Source organism: Primulina tabacum, chromosome 12 (genome assembly GCF_025594145.1).
Source record: "Primulina tabacum isolate GXHZ01 chromosome 12, ASM2559414v2, whole genome shotgun sequence".
In the NCBI taxonomy this organism is placed as follows: Eukaryota; Viridiplantae; Streptophyta; class Magnoliopsida; order Lamiales; family Gesneriaceae; genus Primulina; species Primulina tabacum.
The window spans coordinates 7,065,224-7,077,109 of NC_134561.1; the positions used below are offsets into that span (position 1 = coordinate 7,065,224).

General features: G+C 46.1%; 2 protein-coding genes across 2 annotated transcripts; both read right to left on the reverse strand.

Moving 5' to 3' along the window:
- Positions 1-529: 529 nt before the first annotated feature.
- On the reverse strand, positions 530-1,576 carry LOC142520183 (uncharacterized). The gene has a single exon (XM_075623184.1). It carries the CDS (start codon positions 1,574-1,576, stop codon positions 530-532), a length of 1,047 nt encoding a protein of 348 aa, XP_075479299.1.
- An 8,625-nt stretch (positions 1,577-10,201) lies between these two features.
- On the reverse strand, positions 10,202-10,795 carry LOC142520184 (uncharacterized). Its single transcript, XM_075623185.1, has one exon. It carries the CDS (start codon positions 10,793-10,795, stop codon positions 10,202-10,204), a length of 594 nt encoding a protein of 197 aa, XP_075479300.1.
- Between the last annotated feature and the right edge of the window lie 1,091 nt (positions 10,796-11,886).

Genomic DNA, 11,886 nt, shown 5'->3' on the forward strand with positions numbered 1-11,886 from the left:
GATGTTTTGTTCTTTTGTTTACGACATACCAGAAAAAATGTATAAAATGAATTTTCATTTTCAAGTTTTCATTTTAAATTGAGAAATAAAGAAAAAAATTGGATGCAATGAAGTATTTGGTTGGCTTATTTAATAATGAGATGCCAAAAATACTTAAGAAATTAGAAAAATAATAAATAGAAATGGACTGTTTATTATTTTAATTTTGCTATTTGTGAAAATTTACTTAAAGTTTAATCTTATGAAACTGTGAGAAAATTGAAAACAATAACAAATGCTAACAGATGTATTCTTTCTCATTAGCTCAAATGTCCAAAGAACAACATGTCTTTGAAATAGATGAAAAACAAGAACTCATAAGTTCCAAAATCCCAACTTAACAAGAATTAGAAAAAATTGAAAATAATTACAAATTCTAGCATGTATGTTCTTCCCTATTAGCTCAAATGTCAAAGGAACATGTCATTGAAACAGAGGAAAAATATGAACGTGTAAGTTCCAAAATACCAACTTAACAATAATTAAAAAATTAAATAACTATTGATTTCTTCTTTCTGATTTTAAATTCACCATTAGAAGGAATCCTCTTTTTCTTTGTTCTCCCTTTGTTAACTCTAACCTTAGGAGGTAGTACAATAAGAAAATCAATGCCAGCTGGTATGTTCCATTCTTCAGAGAGGGGAATAGAATAAATAGTTTCCGTGTATGCCAAAGCCCATACATTTATGGTATAATAATGTGAGCACAATTCATATATGTCTATACCATGGTGAACAGCAGCAACAATAGCATGTGCACATGGAAGTTTATCAATATCGAAAACTCGACAACGACATGTTCTTCTATTTAACTCTACGATTGCATCATGACCAACTCCAATGACGTGGTATTCAAAAGTATTCATCTGAACAACTTCCATTTTTTGTGACTCGATAAATCTTGATCGCAAGGTCGTCTCAGCCCATGGAGTAAGATGTTGTGTTGAAGCAACGACAGCTTTGCGGTGATTATTAAACCACGATGAGATGAGACTTTGAATCGCATCCAACAAAGCAATAATTGGTAGCTCTCGTGCAAACACCAACTTTGCATTGATTGATTCTGATCCATTTGTTGTCATAATATTATACAGAGAACCAGGAAAGTATGCTCTTGCCCATTTTTCTCTATCAATACTGCCCTCGAGATATTTTGTGATACCTGGATAGCTGTTTTTCATCTCTTCATACAATTCATCAAACTCAACCTGTTTATAAGCTTTAGCAGCTCGCATAAAAAACGCAATTCCACCTACCTTGGACTTTGGCCCTGACTTGATGTTTTGTCCAAGATGCCACATGCAATGCCCATGTCGTGCTTGCTTGTATACATAGGCAAGACCGTTGATGATTCCTTTATGTCTGTCAGAAATAAAAACTAACTCAACATCATAAGATATCAAATCATGCAACTTTTCAAAAAACCAAGTCCAAGATTCTTCGCATTCTGAATCAACAACTGCCCAAGCAATAGGATACTGGTGGTGGTTTTCATCTTGTGCTGTGGTTATCAGTAAAACACCTTTATATTTTCCCATCAAATATGTACCATCAACTGATGATACTCACGGAAAATTTAGGGTCCGATTCCGGCAAGTGTCACTAGTCCAAACGCAGGTTTTGAAATTATCCTGAGCCTGAAATCACAAATAAGATCGTTAGGAGGGGGCCAGGAGGGTGTCCTGGCGGAGCCCCTCCGACGCTCAAGTCAGAGACTGAGGATATATGGGGGGGAGCAGCTAAGGGTGCTGCTGAAAACAATATAGTGAATGAATCAACCGAACACTCAAACCTGGTATTTATAAAAGGATACTTGGGCCCTAGATGGGCTTGTCTTCCATTTAGGCTAGGGATGGGCCCTTTCTTCCATCTGGGCTAGGCCCATCCATGTGGTATCACCAGTCTCCCCCTCCCGAGTCGAACTGAATCGTAGGTTCAAAGTTCGATTAGTTGTGTTGTCCTTGGTTTATCGGCGACGAGGACGTACTGTATTAGAAAAATTTACTTCGTTTGCCGTTAACGAACGATGTCCTCCGCTGCGAAAATGACGGGGATCGACTTGGCTCCGTTAACGCAACGCCCCCAAAAGCTCTTCAGAAATAATCATTCTCAAGGGTGATGGCGTGCAAAAATTTGGAAACGAATCAAATCGCAATCTGGCTCCGAAGGAAAAGATATCAAATCAAATCGCAATCTCCTCCTGAATGGTAAGATTTGGTCTGAGCTCCCCTATAAATAGAGGTCCTCCCCTACTTCAATTCTTACTTCTCCCACAAAAAATTTTCTCTGCAATTCATTCGCCATCTCTTCCCCGCCCACGCTTCACCTGTGCGTTAACCCTAACACACTTTCATCATCACCTCGTCATCACCGTCGCACCCGCGTCAGCGCCTCGTCCAGCGCTCAGCCACCGCCCCGCCATCGTCCGAGCCAGCGCGCAGCAACCATCGCCCACATCCAGCGTCTCGCCGAACCGCCAAGCGCGCCCCTGCCCTCAGCGCACGCTCACCCAGCGCCTTGCCCGTCTCCTCCTCGCCTGCCAGACGCTCGCCCTCGCCGAGTGACCACACTCGCACAGCCCACGCTTGTCCTCGCCGAGTGACCACACTCGCACACACACTCGCCCCTGCCGAGCTCGCCCGACCGCCCATGCTCGCCCGAGCTCACGTCCACCCGAGCGCCCTGCTCGCCCCTCTCACGCTCTCCTGAGCGCCCGAGCACACCGCTCGCCCGCGCACCCACGCTCGCCCGAGCACCTAAGCACCCCGCGCGCCCACGCTCGCCCGACCGCCTAAGCACCCCGTGCGCCCACGTTCGCCTGAGCTTACGTCCGCCCGAGCTCCCCGCTCGCCCCTCTCACGCCCGACCACCCCCGCTTGCCCGAGCATCGGCTCATCCTTGCTGCTTTTTGAGTATTCTTTCACGTCTCTTCCGGGTCAGTTCTCTCCTTTTGCTGTTTGATTATCCTTAGCACCCATGTCTTCATCTGATTCCGAGTTTAATTCCTCGAGTGACTCCGAGAGGTTTAGCGAGTCTAGCAAGTCTAGCAGGTCCAGCGAGTCTAGCCAGGGTAGGACTTCCCTAACTGATCTTGATTTTACCCTTGATCCTCCTGAGGAGGAAGTCACCACTCATAGTCGTCCGGGTAAGGAATTCCGTCACGTGACCCAACAAATGAACATATCTGAGGCAGATAACTTATGGTACGGTCATTTGTCATCCCAAATCCCTCCTGGTAGCGAGTCAAAACTTAGGGCTTTGTGGCACATTCCTCTATCCCATGAGATCATCATTCCTACTTCTAAGGACCGACCCTATCTAGCTCCCAAGGGCTGCTACACCTTCTTTCAGCACCACCTTGATGCAGGTCTTCGTTTTCCTCTGTGCGATTTCTTCCAATAATTGAGCAAGTACTATCAGGTGCATCTAGGTCTGCTTACTCCTAATGCTCTCCGCTTGATAAGTTGTTTTGCTGTGTTATTCTGGGCCCTAAAACTCCCTTTGAATTGCACCACTTTCTCCTACTTCTTGGTCCTATCCAAATCAAAAGAAGGACCATTTTATGTGACTTCTCGGTCTAACCATAAGCTTTTCGAGGGGGCTCCCAGTCATGTCAAGGACTGGAAAAAATACTTCTTCTTCATCCAGCCACCCGAAGAATTGACTTGTTATACCGATTGATACCCCACTTTTTCCAAACCTGAACTTTCCAAGGATTATAAGAAGGATAAGGAGTATCTGGAGATAATGAGTGTACTAGGAGATCAATTCTTTAGCATTCCCCAACTTCTATCTGAAGATCTCCTGTGTCATGCCGGGTTAAGTCCCGCATAAATTAAGCTAAAGGAGGACGCCGGTAGATATTCTCATCTCTTCACCCTCTCTGTTTCTCTTTTGCTTATTGTATTCTTTGATAATATTCTCATTCGGTTCATTGTTTTTATTTGCAGGTGTTAGAATCATGAATGCCGCACTGCTTCGCGAGATTACGAAGAAAAAAGTTGGGAGTTCATCCTCTGCCCCACAGAAATCAGTCGTTCCAGCAGTCACGATGGGCACAAAGAGAGATTGCAATGATGCTAAGAAGAAGAAAACAGGTTCTTGCTCCACTACTGCGAAGAGGCCTGCTAGCTCCCCTACTGCTGCAAAGAAGAAGGCAGGCTCATCCTCCTCCGCCCCAAAGCGAGTCTCCTCTCCACCTCCTCCACCTGGTAAGAAAAAGGCGTCCATTGATCCTAGCCCATCAGTCCCGCATCCTGGTAAGCGCAAGATTTCTGAGATCTCAGTCGTGTCGGTCTCTTCTCCAGAAGGGCCAGGGTCGGATGACGGGCCTCTCCCTGAATCGGGTGTACATCCTCTATACACAACGGATACGGCCATCGTGGGGCGAGGTCCTACTCAGCTGGCTCAGAAGATAATGTATCAGCTTCCTTCCGACGCGGATGCAGCGTTCATGAATTCACTGGGGTGGTCTGACCTCACTCGCCGGACATGCAGCAGCATCACTGAGGTATATTTCTCCTTCTAGTCTCTAGATTGATGTCCAATACATGTATGATCTTCTTGTCATCTTTTCACTTTTGTCTATTTCTCCAGGGCATGATGTACATAGGGGAGTTGGTGGAGCGTGCCAACACCACTCGATCTACTGCCTGCCAAGACTTGCGCGAGGGCATGGCTCTTCGTGAACAGCTCCAGGCTACTATCGATGAGATGAAAACGACACATGCTAAGGAGCTTTCGGAGTCTCAAGCTCGAGGTGACGAGCTTCTGAAAGAAAAACAAGAGCTTATGAAAGAGAAACACGAGCTTCAGCGACTGACAGAGGACAATGTGAGGGAGAACCAGAGGCTGAAGGAAGAGTTAAAGACTGCTCAAGCTGAGGCAGCACAAATCCATAGGGACCTCAAGGACGCCAAGGCGCAACACACTTCCGAAGCCTCTTCATTCAAGGAAGAATTCCTCAAGTCTGAGGAGTTCAACAATATCTGCGCTCCTAAAGCTTGTCATTTTCTGGAAGTGGCTTTCGAGGGTGCAGTCGGCCTCTTCAAGGCTCAGGGCTATCCTATGCCAGGCGCCCCTATTGACTTCATCGACATTGAGGCTTTCGTAGCGAGTCTCCCCCCCGATTCTTAGGCCGAGCTCATTTACTTGTGTTATTTTTCATTTACGCACACATTGTATGCCTCCGGGCCATATTTTGTTATTTTCTGCACTGCTTTACTTTCCGTAGTACTATGCAACTTTTGTGATGTTTACATTTGATTATTTCCTTTCGCGCAATTTTAGCATGTACGAACTCGTTTTCTATCGTACTGAGTATTTTGTGTTTGCATTCACTGCTTCTTCTGAATTTATCTCTGATGCCTTTAAACTTACTTGGGTGAATAAAATCGACATGCTACGAACTCCTCTGCTAGGTAATATCTTAGCAGGAAATTGGAAATTCAACATCCCCACGCTCTAACTCCTCCGCTAGGTGATACCTTAGCAAGAAAATAAAAATTCAACATCTCCACCCTCTAACTCCTCTGCTAGGTGATACCTTTGGAGGAAAATAAAAATTCAACATCGCCACCTCTAACTCCTCTGCTAGGTGATACCTTAGCAGGAAAATAAAAATTCAACATCCCCACCCTCGAACTCCTCTGCTAGGTGATACTTTTGCAGGAAAATAAAAATTCAACATCTCCACCTCTAACTCCTCTGCTATTTGATACCTTAGCAAGAAAATAAAAATTCAACATCTCCACCTCTAACTCCTCTGCTAGGTGATACCTTAGCAGGAAAAAAAAATTTGACATCCCCACCCTCTAACTCCTCTGCTAGGTGATACCTTAGCAGGAAAATAAAAATTCAACATCTCCACCTCTAACTCCTCTGCTAGTTGATACCTTAGATGGAAAATAAAAATTCAACATCCTCACCCTCTAACTCCTCTGCTAGGTGATACCTTAGCAGGAAAATAAAAATTCAACATCTCCACCTCTAACTCCTCTGCTAGGTGATACCTTAGCAGGAAAATAAAAATTCAACATCCCCACCCTCTAACTCCTCTGCTAGGTGATACCTTAGCAGGAAAATAAAATTCAACATCCCCACCCTCTAACTCCTCTGCTAGGTGATACCTTAGCAGGAAAATAAAATTTCTCCCCGCTCCAACTCTGCTCCTCTATAAGGCACAGCCTACGTAGAAAAATAAAATTTTTTCTCTTCTTCCAAACTCTGCTCCTATACTAGGCGATGCCTTAGTAGGAAAATAAAATTTCTTCCCGCCCCAACTTTGCCCCTCTACTAGGCACGGCCTAAGTAGGAAAATAAAATTATTTTCTCCCGCACTCTGCTCCTCTACTAGGCGATGCCTTAGTAGGAAAATAAAATTTTTCTCCTGCCCTCTGCTCCTCTACTAGGCGAAGTCTTTGTAGGAAAATAAAATTTTTCTCCTGCCCTCTAATCCTCTACTAGGCACAGCCTAGGTACTACTAGGCGATGCCTTAGTAGGAAAATAAAATTTTTCTCCTGCCCTCTGCTCCTCTACTAGACACGGCCTTAGTAGGAAAATAAAATTTCTCCCCACTCCAACTCAGCTCCTCTACTAGGCGATGCCTTAGTAGGAAAATAAAAGTTTTTTCTCTTCTTCCAAACTCTGCTCCTCTACTAGGAGATGCATTTGTAGGAAAATAAAATTTCTCTCCTACCCTCTGCTCCTCTACTAGGCGATGCCTTAGTAGAAAATTTTAATTTCTCTCCTGCCCTCTGCTCCTCTATTAGGCGATGCATTAGTAGGAAAATTTAATTTTTATCATCTTCACAATACAACAACATTCATGAATTGAAAAGAAGAACTGGATTTTATTGAATTCCAACTGATTACACAGGAAAATTCGAAATGAAATACATCAACAAGCAAATCAAGGATAATATTTTCTAAGGTGATAAGCGTTCCAGGGCCTCTTCAATGCCTTGCCCTGCGCATTCTCCAAGTAATAAGCTCCCGAGGTCATTCTTTCGATAACTTTGAAGGGACCCTCCCACTTTGGGTCCAACTTTCCTCTCTGCTCTTCTTGCACCTTTCTCAGGACCAAGTCACCTACCTGAAAGTTTCTCTGAATGACCCTCCGATTATAAGACTGTGCAATTTGGTTCTTATAAGCTTCCATGTGAATGCTGGCAGCCTCTTTCTTTTTTTCCAGAAGATCAAGGTCAGTGGCGCGTCTTGCATCGTTGTCCTCGTCATAAAACACTACCCTTGCCGATTCCAACCCAATCTCAGCCGGGAGCACTGCCTCATTATCGTAGACCAAACTGAAAGGAGTTTCTTTGGTTCCTTCCCTCGGAGTGGTTCGGTATGCCCATAAGACACTTGGTAGCTCATCCACCCAATTGCCCTTAGCTTTGCCAAGTCGAACCTTTAGACCCTGCACCAGTGTCCAATTATTCACCTCCACCTGACCATTACTTTGCGGGTAAGCTACAGAGGTAAAGACTTGTTGGATCTTCATCTCTTTACACCAAGCTTGGATCTTGGCCCCTTGGAAATGTCTCCCATTATAGGATATCAGTTTCCTAGGTACTCCGTATCTGCATATTATACTCTTCCACAAGAACTTCAGGACGTCATTCTCAGTGATTCTGGCCAGAGGCTCTGCTTCCACCCATTTTGAAAAATAGTCAACTGCTACCAATAGGAACTTCTTCTGACCAAGAGCTATAGGAAAAGGCCCCACAATATCTATTCTCCACTGGTCAAAAGGACAAGCGGCCGTGATAGACTTCATCACCGCGGCCGGTCGGTGATGTAACCGGGCATGGCGTTGATAAATATCACAAGACATCACTAACTCTTGAGCATCACGCAGCACGGAGGGCCAAGAATAACCGGCGAGCAGCACCTTCCTTGCCAACGCATAAGCCCCTAAATGATTTTCACAACATCCCTCGTGAACTTCTCGGAGCACATAATCAGCCTCTTGATAACTCAAGCACCGAAGAAGCGGCCCTGCAAAAGACGTTCTATACAACACTTCTCCGATCATCACATAACGCGAACACTGGGTCTTCAACTTACGAGCTTCGCGAGGGTTATCAGGAAGCTTTCCCTCTTTCAAGTAATCAACTATGCCAGTCCTCCAATCCTCCTCCTCCTGTTCAGCTGCGGGTGAACTCGTGTGAGATGTGAGTTCAACTTGAAATACCACATCTCTAGTCTTCCAACTTCCCATTGTTCCAGCCATTTTGGCTAGAGTGTCTGCCTTTTCATTTTCTTTCCTGGGAATCTGTTCAAATGTAATCTCTGTAAATTTCTCTCTGACTCTGTCCACTTCTCGAGCATACTCAATAAGCTTCTCATCTTTCACATCATACATCCCCTTCATCTGTTGTGCTACCAACTGTGAGTCAGAAAAAATAAGTATCCGGGTAGCTCCCACATTTCTGGCTGCTCGCAGTCCTGCCAACACAGCCTCATACTCTACCTCATTGTTGGATGCTCGAAAATCCAATCTCACAGCCAACTTCACTTCCTCTCCAGCTGGTGAAATCAGTACTACTCCCACCCCACTTCCATCCTTCGACGAGGAACCATCCACATACACCTTCCAAGGGTCTTCATTCTCTTGATGCACGGTCTCAGCCAGAAAATCGGCTAAGGCTTGTGCTTTGATAGCTGTTCTAGGCTCATACTGGATGTCATACTCTCCCAGCTCAGTAGTCCATTTTACCAAACGGCCAGACATATCAAAATGAGTGAGGATTTTGCCCAATTGACTGTTAGTTAGCACCACAATTGGATGAGACAGGAAGTAGGGTCTCAAGCGCCTCGCTGTCATCACTAAAGCCAAAGCCAATTTTTCCAACCCTGAGTATCTGATCTCTGCCCCCTTGAGTGCATGCGAGACATAATATACTGGCTATTGAGTTGATCCCTCCAACTTGACAAGGACCGAACTCACAGCTTCCTCGGTGGCAGATAGATATACCCACAAATGCTCACCTGCTGCCGGTTTGGCCAGGACAGGCAGCTCAGCAAAGTATTTTTTCAATTCTTCAAACGCTTTCTCGCAGGCTAGATCCCATTCAAATTTTTTTGCCTTTCTCAAAGTCCGGAAGAACGGTAAGCTTCTGTGGGCGGACCTCGAGATAAAACGCGCTAATGCAGCGATCCTCCCTGTTAACTGCTAAACATCTTTGGGTCCCCGGGGAGAGACCATATCTTGGATAGCTTGAAATTTCTCGGGGTTAGCCTCAATCCCCCTCTCTGTCACCATATAACCCAGAAACTTCTCACTCCTCACCCCAAAGATACACTTCTGAGGATTCAACTTCAGCCCATAGGTCCTGAGGGTGGAAAAGGTCTCCACTAAGTCAGGAATAAGTTGGGTCGAATCCTTAGACTTTACCATGATGTCGTCCACATATACTTCGACATTCCTTCCCACCTGCTCAGAAAAGACTCTATCCATCAATCGTTGATACGTGGCTCCAGCATTTTTGAGTCCGAAGGGCATTACCACGTAGCAGAAAGTTCCTTCAGAGGTGATGAAACTCACTTTATCTTGATCTTCCACAGCCAAGGGAATTTGATGGTATCCCTGATAAGCGTCCAGCATGCACAGGTATTGATGCCCATCTGTGGAGTCGACCAACTGATCTATCCGAGGAAAAGGATAACAATCTTTAGGACATGCCTTGTTGAGATCTCTGAAGTCCACACACATCCTCCACTTCCCTGAGTTCTTCGGAACAAGGATGACATTCGAGAGCCAAGTAGGAAATTGTACCTCTCGAATGTGCCCCGCACTGAGCAAATCCCTCACTTCTTTCTTTATAACTATATCCTTCTCAGGCCCGAAATGTCTCTTTTTCTGCTTTATGGGACGAGAATTCGGTAAGATGTTCAATCGGTGCTCTGCTACATCTGGGCTCGTTCCTGTGAGCTCTTGGGCTGACCAAGCGAATCCGCTGAGATTAGCCTGTAAACAAGCAATGAGTTCATTCCTGACCTCTGGTTCAAGGTCACGGGCTATTCTTAGCGTCTTCTTGTCGGGCCACAATGTCACGATCTCCGGCTTCTCATCTATCACCTCATGAACCTCCCTCATTACTACGGGCAACCCGCTTCGCCCCCTTCTAATTATATTGACTTCCACACGCGCCCTCTTCCCCTATTCTTTCACTATCCCCTCATAACACCGACGCGCGACCCTCTGGTCCCTGCATAAGACTCCAACTTCCTTCCCTACAAGAAACTTCAACTTCTGATGATATGTGGACGCTAAAGCTCTGAAATTCTTTAGGGCTGGTCGCCCCAAAATTCCATTGTAAGCGGATGGAGTGTCCACCACAGTAAATGTTGTCATCTTTGTTACCCGCCGAGGCTCATGTCCAAAAGATAGAGGCAGGACAATTTGACCGAGCGGCGAGATGGCATGTCCTGCAAATCCATATAGAGAAGTAGAGATCGGCTCGAACTCAAATCCTTCCACATTCATCTGATCCAGAGTGCTCTTGAACAGGATATTAACAGAGCTTCCATTATCAATAAAGATTCGTGCCACATCGTAATTGGCAACGGTGGCCGTCACCACCAAGGCATCGTTATGAGGTGCCACAATGCCTCGGAGGTCATCCGGTCCAAAACTGATGACAGGATCCTGGGGTAAGTCCGCGCTCCTAGATATTTCAAAATTCTCCAACCTCCTCCCATGCGCCTTCCGCGCTCGCCCGGAATCCCCATCAGTAGCACCCCCCGAGATCATATGAATCATTCCTCTCGTAGGGTGGTTATCCTCATTCGCTCCCCTCCTCGGTTCAGCGGGCTCCCGAGGGACATCCTGACCTCGACCTTCTCTCCTCGGCTCCTCGATCCTCTGATATATCCACGGAGGGCCTCGACCCCGCCTAGAAGATGGGCGAGATCTCAGTTCACTCCCGGACGAGGATCCTTCTTGCCTACCCCGCGGCGGAGGTCGAGCACTGCTCTCAACCCTCTGCGAATTCTCTCCCCTCTCCCCTGACTCCCTCACCTCCATCACCTTATCCCGACTCCTATTCAGTGGAACATGTGATGAGAATTGTCCTCTATTTATGGTTTTGTCCTCCTCCCTCTCACCTGCACCTCTCTTCTTACCGCCCCTCTCGGCTCCCTCCACCCTACTCCCTCCGGGTCGGTTTTTCATCTTTCTGTACCGTTGGGCATCTTCCAAGTTTACATATTTTTCCGCCCGAGCTAACAAGTCATCATAGCTCGACGGAGGTTTCTTGACCAGCGACTTGAAGAATTCTCCCCCCCCTCAGCCATTGGGTAAAGGCACTCACCATGATGTCAGGGGTAGCCGCTGGTATTTCCAGTGCTGCACTGTTGAAACGCTGGACGAATTCTCGCAAAGTTTCAGCCTCTTGTTGTTTCATCACAAACAGGCTCAAATAATTCTTCTGGTGTCTCTTGCTGCTAGCAAATCGGTGCAAGAAAGCTTTAGAAAAATCCTCAAAAGAGTGTATGGAGTTGGGCTGCAGGGTATTAAACCATTGCTAGGCTGACCTCACCAACGTGCCCAGAAACACCCAGCACTTGACTCCATCTGAATATTGGTGCAACAGAGCCGCATTCTCAAATCTCCCCAAGTGTTCTTCGGGGTCTGTATGTCCGTCATATTCTCCAACGTTTGATTGTCGGAAATTTGGAGGAAGCCCTTCTTCCAAGATGGCTAGTGAAAAAGGGCTTCCTTTCTTGGGTACCGGCGCCCTGCTTCCTACCTGCTCCCTCAACCTCCGTATCTCCTTCCACATCTCCCCATCTCACTAATCTCCCCACTTTGGAGGGGATGCGTCTCTTCGACCCTGCTCTGGT